Source organism: Calonectris borealis, chromosome 2 (genome assembly GCF_964195595.1).
Source record: "Calonectris borealis chromosome 2, bCalBor7.hap1.2, whole genome shotgun sequence".
Classification (NCBI taxonomy): Eukaryota; Metazoa; Chordata; class Aves; order Procellariiformes; family Procellariidae; genus Calonectris; species Calonectris borealis.
The window spans coordinates 74403920-74426536 of NC_134313.1; the positions used below are offsets into that span (position 1 = coordinate 74403920).

The window sequence follows — 22617 nt, forward strand, 5'->3', positions numbered from 1 at the left end:
AGCCTGAGCCTGGAGTCCAGATTAAAACTTGACAAAAGTCTAAGGGGCTGGGACAAGGACGCGGAAGTGAGAAGACAACAAATCAGCAGCTTGTCGTAAGAAAGAGGACAGAAAGAAAGAATGGCCAGAAAACCCTCTGCCCCCTTGCCCCTTTCAGGAAATCATGGTCATTCTGATGTTGGCATGTACTTGTCAGTCCCCCCCAAGCAAGAGTCCAAACTCTCCTTCAGTCTCCTTCCTCTAAAGGGTGACAATGTTCAGTTGCTATAGGTTATTCTTCTGGTACCTCATGGTGCAAGGGTCAGTGTCCTGACATAGGAGGTCTTGCCTTGCTGAAGACCATCTGGGTGTCAGAACACCACTAGACAGTGGAATTCCTGCCTTTTTTAGCATAATTTTTAAAAAGTCTGGGAAATTAGTCCTTTTTTGTACTAATTAGTACTAATATTGTACTAACTAGGAAAGATAGAAGTCAGGTTGTGAAATGAAGCACTCAAAAACTACAAAGTGTCATGATTAAGAGTTACCTGGTGATTTGATTTGATCCTGTTACGCATATTCATTAGGATATTTTAAAAACAAGTTTGAGTCCAACTTTATTTATGCTGACAGTTCTTCAGTGCAAATACTTGTGTGAAGCTGTTCATTTCTACAGTGCTCAGGACCATAAACAGTCATCACAATAGCAGCACTTGCTAGGTATTTTAGCTTCATTTTACAGATGGGACAAACTTGTTCATAGCCAAGTGGCAAGCACATCTGGCACAGCAGGTTTATAAGTTGGGATATCTTGGTACCTTTTCCTTAATTCAAATCATTGTTTCTTCTGAGCCAGAGCAGTACATAAAATATACAAGGTGGAGATGAAATCCTGTCTCTACAGAAATTAATATAACTCAGACATTATGGTGCAGATGCGTATCCTTAAGGTCTAAGTTACTCTGTTCACCAAACCAAATTGTTACAAATTGGCAAACTAACAAATATCAGCATTTATCAAAATTAAATCCATATGTTCTTCAAATCCATGTATCATCAACTACTTCCAGATGTAAATATCCATGGATAGTTTTAAGGAACCTCAGTCCCGCAGTCAGTTTCCATCATGATTCTCAAAATTAGCACTGTTCACAAGCGATATTTGGTCTCTTCAGGAAACAATACTTGTTGCTTTCCTTAGAGCCAGGTATCCCGTAACCACATCTGAAGGGAGCATCCGAATATAGGCAAATTCTTCAATAGTACTAAATCTCAGCTTGCTCTGGGGATCTGTGTAATTTGCCTGAAAAAGAAACAACGGCAGAGACACTATTCAAAGAACATCTCGAAACAGAATACTAAAAAAGTGGCTAATTATAAGACCACAAAATAGTGAATTTCTTTTCCCAGTAACAGCGCTGCTGTTCTACCACGTGACCAAAAGTTTGTACTTTTTTCTTTCTCCTCATGTCAGAACTTACGAGGAGTTAACAGACCCCTATAAAATCACATTAGAAATGCATTAAATGTAACAGAGGGCTGAAATAATAGTTTCATACAAAACACCGCGCAGAAGAAATTTCTCAACTCTCTAAACTCACCCTAGCAACACTGTGCCTTGTGCAGTCTCTCACAAGGCAGCTCTCCAAAGTCAGGCTGCTGCCAATAAATTACCCACAAAGAGGCTGAATTATGGGTGCTCCGATAGCTGTGGACTGATTTTCTCTTCCTGCATACAACTTAGCTTTTAATTTACTTTAAAGTGGTTGTTAAAGCAGGGTGTCTCAGCTTATGGTTCTGTGACTGAACTGATAAGAAATTTGAACTCAGCGTAGTGCTCTGCTACAGACGCCTGCTTTCAGGATAGCAGCCTGGCCAGCTAACCCCGGGCTACGCTTGTATCCTCTGCTATATTTGGAGCCTGGGTGCCTGGGAGCGGTGCCAGTTTCCTTCCATCCTCTCCCCTTCCCTGTTGCCACAGAAACCTTGAGCTCAGATGAGCTCCGGGGCAGCGCAGGAGGCTGGGCTGGAAGAAGGCAGGCTGCGGGGTATCGCCTCTCCACCTTCAGCCTCCGGGACAATCACCACCCCTTCAGCGTTGAATTGCCTGCCAAGGCTCTGAAAGTGTCTTCTGAACCTTTCTTTAACAGGAGATGGTGGCAGGCTGCAAGGCACAGGCAGTTGAGATCCCTTAAGACATTGCTGCTAAAAAAGAAAAGGCCAGGAAGGGCTGGAGCATTCCCCCCATCCACGCTGTTGAAGTGCAGAGCCCTCTACCATTTCTATGTTGGAAAGGATCTGTTGACCATGGTAACAATCCAGTTAATCGTCTGGCCTGATAAGACTTAGCAGAAAATTAAGTGTTATTTGTAGCTTGTTTCTTTAGAAAGAAATGCTACAGGGTTAATTAATTAAATGTAGTCAGCTAACAGTCAAACCATCAATTCATTTTCAAACAAATGGCAAAGTTAGGACATTAGGAGTAAATTATCCCTGGTGGTTACTTCATGGTTATAGCAGGTATAAATCTATTTTTATTTCACACTTTAAATCTGGCCGCATGTATCTTAAGAAAAAGCTAACCAAGTAGACTGCTTTTCAAATGTGCATGATTCTGTAACAAACTAGCCAAGCAACATCTGCAATTTGTGTTGCGCATCAATCTAGGTTAAAAATACTATGGCAGTTCTTCACCATTCTGATACTTCGTATTGGGCTGTACTGTTTGCACACACTAATGTACGGTAACTAGTCATTTATGCCATGACTTCAATGTGAAAACAAACTTCACCGCTAGTTCAGCAATAATTAAAACAGATTAGAAAAGTGAAGTGAGGGGATTTTGCAAAGAAAAAACTCTGTCGTGTTTAGGAACTAAGTCAAAGGCCACTTTTCAAATACAATAAACTAGTTATATCAATCTGTTTCTATAGTAACAAGGCTGATCCATTTCAGAAAAGGAAGAGAAATACAAACATTTGAAGGTTTGGGGTTTTTTTAATCTGCTTTACAATAAATTACTTTGTTTTGCGTGTTAAAATACCTAAATACTCATCTTGCAAGTTTGGAAATAAAGTCTTATTTTGCAATGCCAATATAGTAGATAATAGCTTTTGAATTCCAGGCTGCCTTACAAACATAAATCGGCTGCCCTGCTTAGACCATTGATAAATTTAATTCCACTTGTGTTACACACAGAAAGAGAAGAGGATCAGTAGAACTTAATTGTGGCATTTAATGTAACTGCAGGTATACTGACGAGATTGTTTTAATACACTTTTCTTTTTTAGTACCTGTCAGACCATTTAATTCTTCCCTAAATGGTAATGCTAAGGAATTTATTTTACTTTTTTTTTTCCATGAGGAATCCAGCATTCCCATAGAAAATATATTCTTACACAAATGCTTTCAGATTTTACACAGAAAAGACAGGGACGATTTTCTTATACTAAATTTCTAAAATATTCTATTACCCTACATATCTTCCTACTAGGAAATGATCTTGAAAATAAATTTAGTGCTTCTTATGAAACATTTCTGGCTTAGCAATTTAAAGGACACGCTGCCTCAGTTACGTTCATAAAAAAGATTATTTTAAACATGGTATTTTTATCATAGTCTGGAAAACCTTGCAGGCCAGGTAAAATAGGAAACTTGACTCACAATGCAATTAGAGAATGGAAAATTAAGGGGAAAAAAAAAAAAAAGAAAGTGGAAAGACAGAAAAGGAAACAAAAGCAGCACCGAAGGGATTCATATAGAAAGGAGAGTATTTATACTGAGCTAGAATAGTTAAAGTACATAAATCACTGATGGAAAGGAGGAGCTGGTAAAGAAAAACTGAGGAACTGAAAGGAAGGCTCTTATTTTTATGGCTAAACTGACCCTTAGCTGGCAGGGGCACGGTCTTCACTCACATCTATAACCTGCATCATCATCTCGCTCCAGGTGCAAGGACTGACTAGTTTTGAAATGCATCAAAGGCCATGCTGGAAAGCATGATTTGGTTCCTTGGAGATGGGGCAATGGAAGGGACTTACGCCCTTACGCCATCTGCCCCACATAAGCCCCTCACAGGTCACAGATGTTGCTGCAACGCTAATAACACCCGCTAGGAATGCTACTAATACTTGCAAAGCAACTCGAAGGGGAGAGGGTAGGAAAGAGGTGAACACCATTAAGTGACCCAGTATGCATTTTTTGCTATTTTGGTGAAACCTACTCATTATTATTTCACATGTCCACCTATCCCCCCCTTCCTCCATCCACTGCATCTTTATATAGAGTAGGGGTCCTTATGCAAAGTTCCTTATTCAACTGACCCCTGCTCCTTGTCTGGAAACAAGTTGCTATTATATCAAAACAATACTCTCATGAGTACAAGACTGTAAGTCTCCCTGGGTTTGGGAGCAGTCTCTTCCATCTGCTGTCTGCCAGATCATCTGCGAGAGAGATGTTGCCTTCCCATTCCCTCTTGAACACTGAGGGTTACCAGCCTCGAGCCGAGCAACCCACTCCACTTCCAGATCATGTTCAAAGGCACAGGCTGGAAACCTCCTAGGTGCCTTATTTAAATGTGTTACTTAAAAAATAAAAAAGTCAAAGAAAACATACACTGCCAAATCAAGAACTCAAATGTTAGGATGTGCAGGATTACAGCTGCCGCTATAGCTACTCTCTGATCCTTTGCACTGTGTATCCACTATAAGGCAGTCCTTAATTAAGGGCTCACCCATTTTTTTTTCCCAACAGGGACTTTCACCTAATTCAGTGTATAGAATGCAAGGTGCTGTGTTAACCTGCATCAACATAACAAATATGTATATTTACAGGCATCTCTATGAGGTGATATCAACCCTGTGAGGTGGGCTACTGCCCTATGGATGAGAAACAGATTAAACTGGGAGAAGGGCCCCAGAAATTCTGTCTAAGGCTATGTGACATTACAAAGTTTTCATTATTGTAGTTAGTTAGTGTAACCATTGCTTAACCCTTTTTACAGTCCAAAATACAACATTCCCATTCATTTCAATTGTAATAAATGCATAAGCTTCTGCAAAATAAACCACTGGGGGCTGAAGGTGAAAAGTTATATGCTGTTACTAACACCTGTTTTGTTTTAAGTAAAATTATTCATGTCACACAGGAACAGTGTCAGCAACAGATACAAAATTTTTGTTGGGCAGAATTCAATGACTTTACTCCTGTTTTGTGCCAACAGAATCTTTGGGGAATTCAGGTGCCAAATTGTAACTACCGAGACTTTTTGGAGCATGTGCAAACTGTATCTATGTCAAATGTGGGGTGTTTTTTTTTTTCCTTTTCATTTTCTGTTTTCTTTAACAAAACCATGTAAAAGAGCCCATCTGTGACACACAGGCTATACATCTGCCAAACTCCAAGTTCCAGCTCTGGAACACGGGGGTATTTGAAATTCTCACAAGTCCATGCCAAGTGTCTGTCTCGGGCTGATTTGTTTGAGGGAAAGTTTGAGAGTAGTGATAACACGATTTTTTTTTTTAACCTGGGCCAATCAATATAATTTTGCCTAATCTCATTCTTGGAAATTGCTGAGCCATCTTTTTGAAACTTTCTCTAAAAGATACAATGAAATAAGTCAGCCTCAGGCAAACATTCAGCATGGGAAGTTTCAGTCTGTGTGGTTAAAGCTTGGCAAAGTTAGGAGCCGTGGAGACTGTGGGCCACCAGCTTTCACTGTAACAATCAGAACTGACGGGGACCAATGCAGACTCTACAGCGGGGAGAGTGGTGTGACAGGAGCCACCTGGCAGGACAAGGTATTTAATCTGTCCTGACATCTATTAACAACCTAAGGATTTTGTGATGTAGTGACAGTATTTGGGGTTTGGCCCTGAATCACTAGACAACTATGAAGTGCAAGGCCGAATAGGAACCTCAGCAAGTACAGCTTTTAAAAAAGCATGCACCAGCTTTATTTCATTGTGGAAAGTGAGATGCCAATTTTGAAGAGAAAAATAAAATACTTACCGGAAGTCCTGAAATGTCTGAATACTTCTTGGCAGGCTTAAAGGAAGGAGGAGCATCAATATTAAAATCTAGCGAAAAACAAAGGGATAAATTCAGTGTGCTATACATATTTTAAAACGCAAACCCAAAATGTAAATAGGTAACAATACTTCTTTAAAATGCCACTTTACTTTCTGAGGTCTCTCTTAACTAGCAGCACTAAGGCAAAGAAATATGAAGCAGAATTACCTCTGAAAACATTTAGCCTCTTAGCGCTGTAAACAACAGCCTGATTTTGCTCACCTCTCCAAATAAGAGTTCCAAAAGGAAAAATGCAAGAGAGCTATTTGTAATGTGTTGATTTCTTCCAAGTCTTAATGCATTCCCCTCCAGTCAGTCATTTGCAAAGAATAGTCATTATATGCATGGTGTATGTTAAGACCACGAAACATTGCTCAAGACTCCAGCTCTGAAATACTATAATCCAGAAAAGCAAAGTAATCTTTTAAATCAGTTAAATCTTTAAGCATGTACCACTTTAAGCCCAGTCAATGACCTAGAAAATTATCTGAATGTTTAAATTAAATGATGGAAATTGCTATTCTTTGGTGCCCTTTAGATAGCAACTCTCATTCATAAACATTTTTAACATACAGTTGGTATGTTTAAGTAATTAAATCCCCAATTTTCGATGTTTACAAAAATATCTTGTACCTGACCATTTCTTTCCTCCTTCCTGATCTCCCTTGCACCTCATTCAGATGCTATGATCAATTCAAATGCTCCACGCGTATCAAATTTCTAACTCATCATTTCGTAATTCAAAAGACACTAATGCCACAGACAGCTGGTTTTAAATACGCAACTGAATTTCTTTTCCCACCTTCTTAAAAAAAGCCTGTGAATTTACTGTTGCAAAGAGAACGTAATAGAAATAGCAACATCAGCAGATTGTCAGTTACAATAGCCAGGAACAAACAGTAGTGTGCATTTTTCTGTAACAGTTGCGTCTAAAACACTTCAAAAAATGGCAAGCTATTTTTGGATAAAGCACCAAGTCTGACAAAAAGTATATGCATATACTTAATTCTGAGATGCCTCCACTTGCTTAAGTAAAATCTGAGGATCACATTCTGTCTCCAGTTACGTTCAATAGTATCCTATTTACGAGTAGACTGGAAGTATATCTAGATTAAGACCACTGCTGCAACTCCGCTCCTGTAGATGAACACCCGCTAGCTGTAATCAGCACTGGTAATAGTGTAGTTTCAGCTGTGCTGAACTAAATAGGGGATGTAGGATTTAAATCTCCCAAGAATCTAGGATAAGGAGCTGGATAGGAAGCTTGGGCTGAGGTCTAAGCTACTGCAGGTATGTGGCTTAGCAGAATCTATTTGAAAATAGTTCATATATAGCTAATCAAGCAGCAGCCAGCTGTCAGAAGACATTTGGGCTGTATGCAGAGGAGGAGGCTCCTCAGCAGTGAAGAGGTGAGAAAAACCTCATGGGAATAAGGAGTTTCTGACCTGGTTCAGATAAATACATTTCCTGTATTAAACTCTATCCCCAAATGTGTTTGAACTTTCTCACGACACTCAAAATTATTTGCTTCCCCCTATTCTCCACTTAGGGCTGGTAAGTGTGATTGGACTAGTCTTAAATGTACTACTGGACCCTGTTCAAGCAGGATCCTGCATGCACTGATGAAATAATTTCGGTTTGTGTTAAAGATAGATATTTGTGTGGATTTTATTATTTATAAATACATGCGAAGCATCTAAGCAGCTTACAGCTAGGATCATTTAGTTGCCATGGCAATGCCCTTTCAGAAGCAAGAATTTGCTTTAGGTTCTTCCAAGTTCTGTTCTTCTTGCCAGCTGCTGCTCCACCAATGCCGGAGTGCTAGAATTAAAAATACGGTATTTAGAGAAAAAATAAATAAAGAATACTATTTCAGAGTGTGACACTTCTACTTCAGTCTTTCTGATACGTCTCATCTTGTCATGAATCATTTGTTATCCTCACTTATTTCATCAGCAGACTAATATACTGTACACTTTAATCTCGGCTGCAAGAAAAACAAAGCTTTTTGGACTGTGTCAAAGCTACTATGTTTAGGATTAACTGAAGGAAATGAAAATCTGCTTTTTACATGGAAATAGAAAATCAATGTGGTTAGGTTTAGCCTGAGATTACAGGATTCTGTATGTACTTCCCATCGTATTAGAACTTATTACTATGAAGTTGTCTCGAAAATTGTGATTACACAGCTACACCTTCTCTCTCCTTTTTATGGCATACTGCAGGTGCAGCTCTAGCTCTTGTAAATTATCTGTGACTGTAGAAAACACAACTGATCTTGCAAATTGTAATGAATACTATGAGAAACTTTCTGGAAATTTTATTTTTCTTTCAAAGGATAGAAGACAGAAGAATAGAAAAAGAGAAATAAATAGAATGTTGGCTGCCAAGACAATTTTGCATTTTGAAAGGTACACTAATGGAAGGCTTGCCACAGGTACTATAATGGTAGTTTCAGTTATGAAATGTGACTGCTACAGAGTAATTTATTTATGTCCCTCCAGAGACAGAAGTTTCACAACATACTGTACTACTTCTAAATGATCAAAGGACACAGATTTACAGCTTTACTTCAGAAAAGAAAATGTTCTTACAATTGGGGAGTAGTTGTTATTTCTGTTAATAATTACTACCTGCCACATCAGTCTCATCAAAACTCAACAAAGTTCTGCAAACACACTTCTGCTGTGATTGGTTTATAAATTAGCCTGTTAAATTGCTGAGAATGATAGGAGGAAGGATTCAATGAGAAAGCTTTTTTCTGTAGATATATTCAGAAAAGATGCTCATGAGCTGATGATATATCGGATTTCGGCAATGGATATCCAATATAGAAAGTACCTGCAAATGTTTGCTCTGAGAGTAACACCTTAGTAATCTAGAGATCATTGTAAAATAGACCCTGCTGGAATATGAGATGAAAATAGATGCACTATCACTTACTAATTCAAATTCATTACATGAATTTTCCCCCAAATCATTGCATAATGATTTTTTTTTCAGTAATCTGGTTTCTCAAAAGCAACTATTAGGTTTAGATGAACTTATGCCTCCTAGGAATGGAGCCGAGTACCACCTCACATCCCTACAATCAAAAGGCAATGACTGCCAAGCACAAATGAACCAAGCTACCTCTGCACTAGTGAAGTTCAGGGAAAGCTGGAGCTAGGACAGGTGGAGCTATTCATTGCTCTACACAATTGTCAGAAGGTCTTCCTCCCCTTCCCCATTGCCAAGGGATTAAAATTCCATTCAGGAAGTTTAGAAAAAGGTAGTTTCTTCCTTCTTCTCTGCTTTTGAGTCTATCCTCTGCAGTGAGCTAATGGTTCAAACGGGTGTATTTATGAGAGATAGACATTAATTGATTTATTTTCTTCCTTTTAAGGTAGATTAGGCTGGAAAGATGCAGAAAGTCATCCAAATTGTTACTACCAGTTCATACCGATAAAAAGCTAGTTAAAACTCAATACATTTCTTCTCAAATGAGTTACTGCATCAGGGAGGACAAAAAACTGCCTATTATTTCTGCAGCAGTTGCCAAAGGCCCTGTCCATTCATTATTATTTCAAGCATGCAGACATTAGTATTGCCTCTTTGGAAATGGTGACGTCCCTCTAGGAACTGAAGGATCAGCACACGGTCTCATGGCTATCTAAATCCTATATGGAAGCTACATGGAATGCCTCTGGGCGCAAATGGAGCTTTTCCGATAAGTCCCATTTCTCAAAGACCCTGGTGCTCACTGGAGGATTAGAGTGAGCAAAGCTTGCAGTCGTTTGAATGCCCCTCTCGTGACAGAAGTCATTTGCAAAGCAGACATAGAGCAACTTGCAAGTCAGAGATGAATTTTATACCCCCTGCCAAACCTGTGCTTAGTGAGCTGTGCAATGCCTGATCACCCAGGTTTTATGCGGTGGGATATTGTATCTTTTTCATACAGAACGAAATCTGGGACAAAATCCTTCTTTCTAAGTACTGGCTTAGGACCAGCAGTCTGAGAAGTTTGCTTGCCTAGAAAGCATTTGCACAGTGTGCCAATGAGTTGGCTCTGGCACAGCAAGATAAAAAAGATATTGAAACCAAACCCAGCAGTGACAGCATTACTAGCTGTAGTCTTCCTTCACCTTCTTCCCCAATTTAAACCTCACGGAGCATTTGCTTCTAAATCTACCAATTACTGGAAGAACAGACATCACAGGTCTGGTAAAGTTTCAGAGACTGGGAGAGGAGCAAAATGCCAGTTGCTAATGACTCTCTGGCTGATTTCTAGTTCAATTGTTTTGCAGCCTGCCTTGGCTAGGAGCTGGGAGCTGGGACTCCTTACATTCACAGCAGTATAAATTATTCCTCTCTAGCTGTGGTAGTTTGTGAGATACCACACCATAAAACTTCTGCACTTACCTTCATCTAGCAGGTTTTCTGACTCTGTTCCAGAATTTAATATAATAGTTCTGCCTCTGGACCGATGCCATTTGCATGTTATAATATAGCGTGCACTTTGGACCATAGTGTGGCATGGACTTGAGGTGAATTTCTTAAAAATTGCCGACCTTTTATTTGGCTGTTAAGCTGACTTTCTTAATATTTACATTAGCAATATGGTTAAATAGAATCCTAGTTAATGTTTTATTTGAAGAGTTTAGTATTTCAAATTGTTAAAATAACATACTTACGATGAAGTTTGGATCTTTAAATGGTAACGGCTTGACAGTTGTTTCCACTGATCCTGTGCTGGAGTCTGTGTTCAGAAATTTGTTTTCATTCATGGCCTCTCCACCTGCACTCTGAAGAAAAAATACAATCTTACTGCTTGTTACTCTGAGCAAGTTTAACCTGAGACGCAGCCGTCAGCTGTATTACCTACCTGTTGCCTTTTTAGCCTTTCTCTCTCTTTTGAATCTTTAAAGATGTTGCACGCCAGCAGTGGGGAAGCATGAAACAAAATATTTGTCAAGCAATTTACAACTGACACATAAAGGGGAGGAGGGGAACAGAGTGGCCAAAGCCTCCTGAGTAAAAACAGCATTGAGTTTATTTCAGTATTGATGAAAGCCATCTCTATAAAGTGCAAGACAGCATGTGAAACCAGAAACAGCAGCAATGTACATTGGATTTGTTTGAGAATGTTCAGTATTAGAGCATTAACAATAATATATAAAATTTATAAAAAGTTTTTTGTCAAGGTTCTAAAGAATAATTGATTAATCAGCTTATTCTCCATAGTTGGCTTCAGTCATGCCTAAGTGAGGATTGAGGGGAAAAAAATATTTTATTATATATATTATTTTTATATACAAGCCTCACAAAATCTACATTGGTACTAGTTGGTGTTTTCTAGGCTTTTCTTTATGGTTTATTTATGTAGCAGGAAGAGCAGTTGGAGAAGGTGTCTGTGTGATTGGAAAGCTAAAAAAATGGTGTGGCAGTCTAAACAATTTCTGATAGTTCTGCATGGCTGAGTCGATGCTGTGTTTTTATTTTGCGAGTGCCCTGTAAGTCTCCACACTACCAGAATTAGCCCACGCTACATACATAGATGTTCCTCGTGAAATCCTGATCCATACTGAAGCCAATGAGAATTTTGCCATTGAGTTTGGCAGTTCAATCAATAGGATTTCATACCTTGATTCTTTTTTCTTGAAGAAAAAAAAGCTTGGCTAAAAGCTAAATCAATATTTACTGAAGGGGTGGTTAAAATGTTTCTTTACTTTACCTTCAGACAGATAATACTTAGGGAAAAAAAAAGTTGTCCTGTGAAAAACCTGCACTGCAAAACCTTCTGTGTTCATACAATACACTCTTAAGTAGGTGAAAAAAGAATCATTATTATTAGTGAATTATGGGAGTACCTCTAGAACTGAGGCTATGTAGCAAAGGCCATGATTCAGCATATCCTTCTCCATGTGATTACAAGGGAAGCGTTTGTAGTCTTAACTACATGCATCAGTAATTACAGGCTTAGGAACTAGGCAAATTGAGCTCTTCTTTGGGGAAATACATCAGTTATTCAACAGTGCCTGTTTTTAACATAGCAAAGAGAGGTCTTAAATATTCAAAGTATTGTATAAAGAAGCATTCAAGTAAAATAGTCATGTTTCTAGTGTCTTATTAAAATATATGAATAGAGACGATCTATTTTCAAAACCAGAGTCAGTCCTCTGTAAGCTCATAGTACAGGGGATACTGCCATAACAGCATCAGTGGAAGCAGCACTGAAGTCTGTAGCTTAAACTTGATTTTTCCCTTGCTGAGGACAACATTGAAAAGCAGTGACTGTCACAGAAGCAGAAGAAATGCAGATGGGTATTTAGAAACGTGCAGTATGTAACAGTGAGCAGAGAAAATAGTATCTTCAGCAATCCTGAGTGAAGTGGCTTTATACAATGAGTTGCTAGGTTTAAAACTATATTCTTGCACATGCACGCTTCCAGCACTTCGGATTTCAGCAGCAAACATTAAAGTCAATCTTGAGAAAGACAAGGCTTGAGATACAAGATTACTTCTGATGAATAAATTATCTCTGATACTGCTCATTATCAGTGTAAATTCTGTAAGTGAAGGAATCAGCACTCGGTTATTCAAAGCGTTCTCGCCTTTTATTTGGTACCATTTGGTTCGTTTTAAATCCAATCCTACAATTTTTTATTAATTACTTTATCACTTTTGCCCCTTCAGTGATCTTCTCCTAATATTCTGTTGTTTATGAAACAAGTGTTGGGTAGCATTGCAACAATATCTCAAAACAGTATCTAGTATTTTGAGACTGAGCCAAAATAAGTAACAAGCAGTAAGATTGTATTTTTTCTTCAGAGTGCAGGTGGAGAGGCCATGAATGAAAACCAATAAAAATGGTTTATCGGTAAAGGAGAAGAAGCTTCCTTATACATATAGTCCTTAATTTCTGCAGCTGGGTACATTCACATACTACACTCACTGTCTTCAGTGGGTTTTCCTGTGTGGATCCAGTGCTAATCTTGCTGGCGCCTTGGGAAGGAAAGTAAGGAACTGTTCCTGGCAGGACAATTCCTGAATGTAAATTCTACACGTCGTTTCTTTTCCGGACCAACTCCTAAGGGACTTCAGGTATTAGTGCTGCGACGAGCCAGGATCACTCACGTTACGGGCCAGATGTTACTTTTGTCTGTGCTGTATCCCCCGCACAGTGGCAGAGGCAGCAGGATCCGGAGCAGCAGCCGCTGCTTTTCTGGGCCACGTGGACACCCAAGCCACCCTCCAGTCCCACCGAGACATAACGCCAGCACGAGCTTCTGGATCTCTCATCGACAATTTGGGAGCAGTGGTTTCCTCTCCAAGGCAAAGGGTGCAGGCTGGTGTGCAGCTTGTAAAGCAGCTTGCATACCACAGTGGTATGCAATTGATACCATGATTTCAGAGCCTGTGATAGACTGGGAAGCAAACAGGACTGAGTACCATGATCCCAGTCAAATGCTGGGAACTGAGATAAAGACATACTGTAGAGGCATGCCAGTTCCCTCACTCAGCATTGCTCGTATGAAAATTCTGATTTTTAGCAGTAGCAGTAGCACTATGGAAGACAGATACTCAGCTAATGTGCTTTTCTTTCTGGAAAAACATTAAAGAGTTGAGTAGAAGCACTGCTTCCAGAATAATGTGCTACTGCACAGAGGAGTGAACTCCGGCAAGTACAGAGCTTTGAAACGCTCTTTCCGTGGAGGCTGCAGAAGTCTCAGCTGATATCCTCAGCACTTTTTCAGCCACAAACTGAAAGCGTCTCAAGAATTTACAAATCTCTCCAGCCTATGTTTTAAAATGCAAGGATTTAAAGCATAAGAAACAACATTTAATGTTTCAGGTTTGTTTTTTGAAAGTTTTTTTAAAGGCGGGGGGAGATGCCAAATGAATTTTAACCAATATGGATCTACCTTTGTACTGCAAAACCCATGTTTCCTGAAAGTAAGTAATACAGTGATAATACAAAACATTATTTACAGCCTGAAAGAAGATTCCTCAGTGAACAATTACTGTACAGTAAAGGTAATCTTTAACTTTTAACATTAGTGGAACAAATCTCTCCCTAATGTGCTTGTTTGCTTGGTCGTTTAGTTTGGCAGATAGGTCATTCTTCACTGTCATGTGTTGGGCAAACAAACAGGAATGAACTCAACTCCCCTTTGCAGTCCTGTGAAGCGATGGCAGTCTCGTGAACGCAGCGAGGAAGCGCCTGTCACCAGGGAACATGTACTGCTCAATGTGTGCTGTAACCCGAAGTCACGTGTGGGGTAACTTCCCCATCCTGCCAAATCCACAACCGGTCCCCAGCACATTTTCTCTACCCAGTCCCTTCGCTAACTCCCTCACCCCCCGCGTCCTGGGATAATACCAAATGCTTTGCAGTAGGGCTAGAAAGAAAGTGGAACCATGGGCTGAAACTCTCGATAGCTTCTTTAAAGCTTCTTTTTAACTGATCTTGTAATGTAAACATCCTTTATGGGGAGCTCAATATACGCGTCAAGGAGAGAGACAGTGAAGCAGCTTTTAATGTGCACTTTAAAACTGTGTCCTTTAAACGGTGGTTTCTGTAACTAGGGCTACAGCGAATTTGTGCTAGAATAGTCACTAAGCAGTCTGTGTTCCTCCATAGGCTGCTGAAGATTATAACATCAAAGACTTTGGAGTGGCTTTACATTTACAGGGTACCTCTGCACTGGCAAATGAAGGTGTGATTTCATGCCTGCGCTAGTTTTGCCCCACATAACAATAAAAACACTACAGTAAAGACTGCAGCTAAGCCATCAGTAACTACGTTCATCCTTTCCCATCAACTCTGGCTGTTAACCTCCACAGAAGTCCACGCTGCCACCACTTAGCATGTTACCTCCCTCTGTCCTCCTCCTCCCAGTATCCTCCTTAGCCAGGCGTAGACCAACCTTGACTGGAATGGCATGTTTTAAAAGTTGTAGACAGCAGGTCAAAGGCTTCTTATAGGACCACTTGTGCAATTTTACTCCCTCTTTAAAGTTGTGTTTATGTGCGTTAGCTGAATTTTAGCTACAACCACAGGTTGGCAACCTCCTGAGATAGACGGGAGCAATAGTGAGGGGTGCCGCTTCTTTTTTGCATTTCTTTTCACAAGACCATCTATCGAGTATTCAGTGCGTCCCAGCTGGGTGGGACACTGTCCTCCCTGTTACGTACTAGGACTGGGTGACAGTCGCCGAGTGAGGAAGCTGGCTGAGGACTTGGTTAGGAGACAGCAAAAATTCGAGAGAGCGCAAAGACTGGCAGCAAACACTTGGGAGTCCTAAGAGGTTTGTTGTAAGAGCAGCCAAGTCTGGGGAAGAGACCTGAGCTAAGCTTTACTACCTTAACACTGGTTTCTTTTGAATAAAGCCAAACCCCAGGAATGAGCCTAGTTTGGACCCTACTGTATATGCTGCCTGTACTGGGAGAAAACACACATTGGGAGGCTGCCTATTCACATAGTACTTTCACTCTTAGGTTTTGGTAGATCTATTAATTTTTTCAATATATTCTGTTCCAAATTCCCTACCGCAGATGTATTGGTTTTCACATGATTTCCAAAGATTGCTCCATCTGTCTGGTTTTATTTAGGGAGAGGACAAGCAAAACTTGTAGACCATGGAAGCTAAATTCTTTGTTTTGGCTATTTCTAGGTAGAATCAGCATTGTGGGGTTTGGGATGGGTGTCTGTGATGGGACTAAATACCAGGTGGAATTAGCTTATAAAGTGCTTGTCTGAATCATCATTCCTTCTTTTCTTTTTTTCCCCCAGCAAGGATTAAAACTGCATAACAGAATAACTGATATATGCTGAAGTATCATTTCTTACCTATTTACTTTTGGATTATATTCTATAGTATTTTTTCATTATTTTAGACTAACAGGATTTTACGAAGTATAAAAAACATAAAAAAATATGAAACGTAAAAGTCAAAGACGTAAATTTGTGCGTTTCTGGCATCCTATCACTGCATACCATGCATGTCATGGCTTAGAAAAAAATGGATTTGCACATCACTGAAAGTACACTAGAATTGTCAGTAGCCATTTTCGCTAGATGTTACAGTTTTACATGGAAAAACAGAATTTAAAAATAGAAGGTAAACTGAACAGTGTGTTGGTAAAGCAAAACTTAAATGCATAAATAAATTCCCTAAGAACTGGAAAGGGAGTTTCTAGTTTAAGGGAGCAAAAACGATACTGTAAACATTGATTTTCTCTGTCTGCTTTGTTTTCTGCAAATCATTCATTCATTAGTCAGTTTTAACACTGCATTGAGTACAGCAATTGTAGATGAAGATGATTACATATGTAGTTTTTTGGTTTGGTTTTGCTTCTGCATTCAGAATTTCTGATACTCTGGCTTTGTCTTACAGTGATGACTAGGGGGTTGTATGTCACTATTGAAAAATAAGTAATAAGAGGGGTCTGGTTCTAAATGAAGCCCTCACACTTGGTGATAACTTTGCCCCAAGCACCCAGTTTAGCTTGCTGAGGAACCCACTTGTCTCACACTTTTGTTTGTGAAGTTCAATAAATAAATTATTTTTACTTACTTTTGGCAGCTGATTTTCATAATCACAATACCACAATGACATTCTTAATTTCATTGACACAGTTGTTTTAACTCAGCCTCAATAATCATGTATGTCGAATTATTCATGTAGGAGGTTACTTCTTTAGAATATCCACCTCGTAGCAACTTACTCAGCTTCTAACTGTGTGCAAGTTCTGTGACATCCTTACGAAGCTGTGGCATGCAGCCAGGGAAGAAAATGGTAATTTATAAAATAGATGGATAAGACCTGTATTTTCACTAGCAGCCAATTACAGTGAGTGAGAATGCCATGTGGAAATAGAGCACGAATGTCACTAGATGACAGCAGTGATGATATGAGCAGACTTTTCAAAATTGGGAGTAGACTTTGAATGTCAGCTATTTAACAGAGTCCCAGCTAATACTGCTCATACTGGAACATATATTAAGCTGTTTGATTAATACATTAGCTCTCACTGTATAACAAGCCTGGTACAGGCTCTTGCACATTCTGAATATTTAATTCATTTAACTTTGCATGATGACATGACAGGAGCCATTAAAACTTGAACACGTACACTCTGGCAGACAAAAATGCAGCTCTTTACATTGCTGGGAACAATTCACAGAGAAAGGTGTCAGAATTAGACGTGCTTATGCTCAAGTTAAAATGATAGCTAAAAATTTCTCATCACCAACATTATTAGCATAGTGTATTTCTGAAAGCAAACTCACCGAAGACTCAAAACCAATGTAAGACTGAAGAAATAGCACTCTCTTGAACAAGATTAACTCTTGTTCAGAAAGGTTTGCTGGAAAGACTTATTCAGTAACGTGTATATACATGTCTTCCCCATCTGGTTGCATTTTACTGGTTCTTGGATTCAGCAGGAAAAACTTTGTCCCTCGTCCTTTCCACTCACTAAAATGAAGCCCGATAGAATTTCCCCAGCCTTTTCTCCCTCAGCACTCTGGTACATGGTAGCATTTTAGGAACATTCTCCCTTCACAGGAGGTCCTACCTTATTTTGGGGTAGGACAAAAATGATTTCAGCTTGAAAATACTCAAATGCCAGGAAGGAAAAAACCAAATCTTCCATATTCACAGCAAATTTTGTTCCACAGAGTACTGAAAAACTCAATTTACTAAACAAAAAGCCCAAGTAGTAGCCAGCTGAAAACAGGTATTAAGTACAGTGCAGATCAATGTCCTTGATTTCAAGCAGCTAGTAAGGTGGGCAAGACAGTCATGCATATAGTGTAAATTGGGAGTAAATCCATTTAAGCCAATGGGTTTCATCATTGACAGCTCACCTTAAAAGACAAGGTTCCTGGTACAGGTTTCTGCTTCCATTGACATCAAAAGTAAATCTCGCAAGTGCCCGACAACAAAAATATTTTTGTTTAAATTATGACATTGTCCTCAGATGCTGCTGGTGCTTTCACTTATAAAGCAAGCTGAGGGAGGGTTGTTAAAAACAAACATAACAACAAAAAGCTTGAAATTAGATTGTTGAATTATTGTAATAATAGTTTATAATTCCAAGTACGTGTCACTAAGTGTACTTCAGCTTCTTCTAAGCATTCCCCAGAGGATTTCTGAGTCACGTGTCAAACTACTTTGCTGTGCAAGACTTGCAAAATCTGCCCTTCCTAAAGCAGCAGTTCTTTCCCTCTAACTTGTTGAGTATTTCCGCTGAGCATCAAGAGTTAATCAACTATGCAAATTAACTCCAAACATATGACTAAAATTTAGAAATAATCTCGCCTGCTGGGTGTATAAGAGGGAGGGGGGAGGTGTTTGAAGCAGGACATGGAAAATGTTTCAATTGCAATCTAAATAAATAAAGATAATACATAAAGACACATATGCTGTCCAGAAAACAATTCGTACATTATGCTTTCAAACTTCTACGCTGCTGTTTTGAGGTGAGTTAAAACATCTTATATTCCAACTGCCTTAGAAAGGCTGAATAAAATTTTACTCATGCACTAAAAGATTGGACTGTCACAAAGTGATGGATGGCTTTTCTATGTTCTCTGTAGGGCATTTCAATACCATAGACTCCAAGTGCTCTTGATTAAAAGGCGACATTCTCATTTAGGGTCCCGTCACTTGCCTGAGCTTCAAACCATTATCATTTACCTGCACTGGTGCTTCCAGTGACAAAATACTTACCAAAATGTATAATATACTAATTACTTTAGTCACTTTGATAGAGGTATAAAACACCCTAAAGCAAAGCTCTATTATGCTGTGTGAGGGTTTGAATTCAAAATTAAAAAATGCCGCCAAAGGGAGAATAAGATTTTAATTACATTCCCACCTCTCAAACATTTCTTGAAAACCCAGGGGAAAAAGACCTAGCAATTTCGTGACACAAGAACTCCCTTCTTACTGGTAGTGCTCACTTAAGAAAAAAAAAAATCCAGAAAAACTCAAGTTTACTTTGTTCTCTTCAAAATTATTAAACTTTCAAACACAGAAAGAGACTAAAAAGCTTTGATTTCTTCTCAATAGATTTCAGATGCCAAACATGTTTTTTCATTTAAAAACTTTCAAGCACTATGATAGACAAAGTTTTATAGCTTGCAGATATTTCAAGGAAAAAAAAATTACTATTTTCTATGGGGAAAAGCCTCAAGTAAAATGCAATTGGGATGCAACTGTGAATAGCTTCACACTATCCCAGAAAAGCTTGGTTTAATTTGCATTTGCCACAAAGCTCCCTTTGGCTTAAATAATTGCAAAGGATCTCTCACTTTTACATTTCATTTGGTGGATTGGGATTATTCCTTGTTTATAACGTTTGACAGTTTTCTCTATTAAGAAAATTGTAACTTGGACAAATTCATGAGCTGAATAGCATGCTGAAGCAGCTCTGGAGCTAAAAATTTCAGTATATATGGAATGAAAAAGCACATGCTAGTTCATACTTTCACCAAGGGTAAAACTGAGCCCAGCTAACAGAATATTTTGATTCCCCAAGAGAAAAAAAGTCTTCTAAATTGATGGGCCTTAAGATTGAAAATGGATGGAAGCATACTAGTGAAAAAGACTGGAGTAAATCACAATTGAATTTTTATAAAAACTGCCAGTACATTCCTTTCTCTATCAGAAAAATTCAGTTCAGTCAAGGACTTTGGCTAAACCGCTTCTTAAAGTTTAAAATACATCATTTGATATAGAACAGTTAAGGTCAAAGTATTTCTGGAGAAAAGACTGGAGGATTACAATATGCTCATGCGCTGTTAACATTGTAATGCTGCTCAGGGAGCATATCAAAATCCCTCTGTCGAATAACAGGCTTCAGCCAAGGTAGGAGAAGGATCCAAGTCCATTCATCTGCGTGTGACTGAACCAGGGACAAGGAAAGCAAAAAGATACCGGCTCCTACGGCTGACAGGAAAGCAATTGCATCCTGCAAAAAACACTCAGTTTCCTGATTCTAGTTTATTCTGTAAAACATTATCCATTTTGACAGGAAACGACGATTGAGTAACAAACAAAAACAAAACAACATTTCGTCAAGGAAAGGCAATTAATTAGTTTCAAGTAAAGACAGGGTGTATCTGTCTTCCAGAGCTCCTATTCTATCTATTTTTCGTAGGAAAAATAGACCTGAATTAGAATAGTCAAATTTACATTCAGATATTATGGACTAAGTGGTAAACTCATACAGAAGACAAAACTTTCCTTTTGCATTTTCCCTATTTTTGCACATTTTAGGACTTCCTTCTGTCTGTCTAAATTGTCACTTTAAATAGATAAAAATTCTATTTCTATTACGTTTCTGCTAACTATACCTACTGCTGCCATGATGCATTAGTAAATGCAGTTGTACTGCAAAGGCTTAGCACTACAGTCTAAAGCTACTCAAGAGGTTTTTCCATTTGTGTACGGGTACTTAAGACTGTCATACCCAAACACAATGTCGGAAAGACAACGTTAGGTAATGTGACGTATGGAACACTCCACTTCTAAAGCAATTGAGAATAAAAATATTCTTTCTCCAAGCCTTCAAGAAGTTATCAAAGCCATAACGTATCAGAGAGCACTAATCGTGTCAGATGCTCCAAAGGTCTTTAAAAGCGGACAAGAAAGAAACTATATCTTAGTTTATAAAAACCTTCAGACTACAAATGTCATCTTTATTGTTTGTTTCATATTATGGGACAAAAAAAAATCTGGCTGTACATGCCCTGAATACTACATCCACTTTCCTTCCTCTAGCAAACTCAATACCAATCATTGCTGCTTCGAACAGCACACTAGGTCTCCTGTACTCAGCAAAACTGTAGGTGCATTATCCTATGGATACCTACATTTAACTGGATAATGAGAAAAAAATGATGACTGAACCAAAATAAACATATGGCAAATTCTAATTTAGATGAAAACAAGGTAATACAAGTATCTGTTGTAAACTATTTTGAGGCTGCTCAGGAGGAAAAGGGAGGAGAGAGCTGTATACTGATGCTAATTTCAAGGCAAATTTCTGAAGTATTTCTGCGGAAACATTTGTAGAAGTAGGTGGTTGTTTACTCAACTATGTAAGTTCTGTGGCCATACATTTCACCCTGATACTTTATATTGAAGTTGAGGAACTGCAGCACATCTGAAGAGCGCCAGACAGTTCAGTGTTTTGCATATAAACTTGTATCCCAACTGCCTTTTTTGCTGGACCTGAAACAGAACAGAACTATTAGAAGACTTGACTTGTCCACTACATTAGAATTAGTGAAGTTTTGGTATCACATTCACAATCGTACGTGAGAGGGAAACATAGTATTTAATATTTTGTGATGGGTTTAACAGGGTATTTTAAGAAGTTTCCCACAATGAATTATTTAGCAAATAAAAAAATACCTTTTGGACAGATGGAAAGGAGGAGGATAAAAAGGGCAATTCCGTAGCTGCAACAAAAGGCAATTCTGGCTGCAACAAATAGGTTTAACAAAAATTAAGGAGAAAAGGGAAATTCTGACTTGAGAAAATTTAAGGTCTCTAATGTGAGACTCAAACTAGTGTTGCTAGTTCTAGACTATGTAAACAAAGATAATCAACTTAAGGAATAAGTACTTTCCAGTACTTTGGTTTGAGGAGCCTGAACACACTGTGCATGTGTCAAGGAAAAATGGCCTTCTCCTATTCCAGTTTGTTGATTCTAAGAGTTAATTTTGCTGTAAGAACATTGGGCTGTTCCTCGCAGGGAAAAGCAGTTCTCCTAAAACATAACTATTGTTACAGTGTAGGGAGAATTAATACTGTCTAAATGTAGTCATTGAGTTTTGGGCTTCATTAATACACTACGGGAAAAGTACCCAACTGAGGTACCCTGACCTGCCTACGGAAGGAGTGCACGACTGCTCGTCTCGGGAGAGGGCGCACCCATCTTAATCACATAAATCAGCTGTCTGAAATGAGACATGGTAACACTGAATCATAGAGGCTAGAAGGGGTCTCGAGAGGTCACTGGCCCACCTCCTGCTCAAAGCGGGGGGTCAAAACTGACCTCGGACCAGGCTGCTCAAGGCTTTGTCCCAGCAGGTCTTAAACACCTCCAAGGACAGAGATTCCACAGCCCTCTGGGCAACTCTCCATCTCCCTAGTTAGAAATCAATATCCTATAAAATAGAAAATACTGGTTTTATTAACAAAAAGCTCTTTTGGTCATGAGCAGTCACATAACTCACCTTAATTACTGCCCTAATTTCTGCATGTTCCATTTCAGCAGTATTTTGCTGTAGTCCTGATGGTTTCAGGGCATAAATGTAACAAAGTTTCTAGGCAGAGAGGTCATCTTTTATCAAATGTACCTGTGTATCTGGAAAATTAAGACAAGCTTCTGGATGGACTGCATACCAATACACCACTGACTCAATAGAAAGACTGTTTTTATGGCACATAACTTTCACACAGTTTCCTACAGGGTTTTAACTCCCTCCTCCTTTCTCCTAGATGATGAGTATTTTCATAATACTCCCTCCCTTCCCTGATTAACAACCCCTGTACTCCTGGGATGCCA

General features: G+C 39.0%; 1 protein-coding gene across 2 annotated transcripts in view; it reads right to left on the bottom strand.

The window, feature by feature from the left end:
- Nucleotides 1-566: 566 nt before the first annotated feature.
- Nucleotides 567-22617, bottom strand: part of INO80C (INO80 complex subunit C) — a 31576-nt gene continuing 9525 nt past the window's right edge. The window contains exons 2-5 of one of the 2 annotated variants that reach the window (XM_075142351.1): nt 10722-10832; nt 7758-7869; nt 5989-6056; nt 567-1282 (exon numbers count right to left, since the gene is read on the bottom strand). In XM_075142351.1, coding sequence (XP_074998452.1) covers nt 1151-1282; nt 5989-6056; nt 7758-7869; nt 10722-10832 — 423 coding nt within the window. In that variant the 3' untranslated portion in view covers nt 567-1150. Of the gene's footprint in view, nt 1283-5988; nt 6057-7757; nt 7870-10717; nt 10833-22617 lie in introns of both variants that reach the window. The other variant, XM_075142354.1, reaches the window with a different exon arrangement.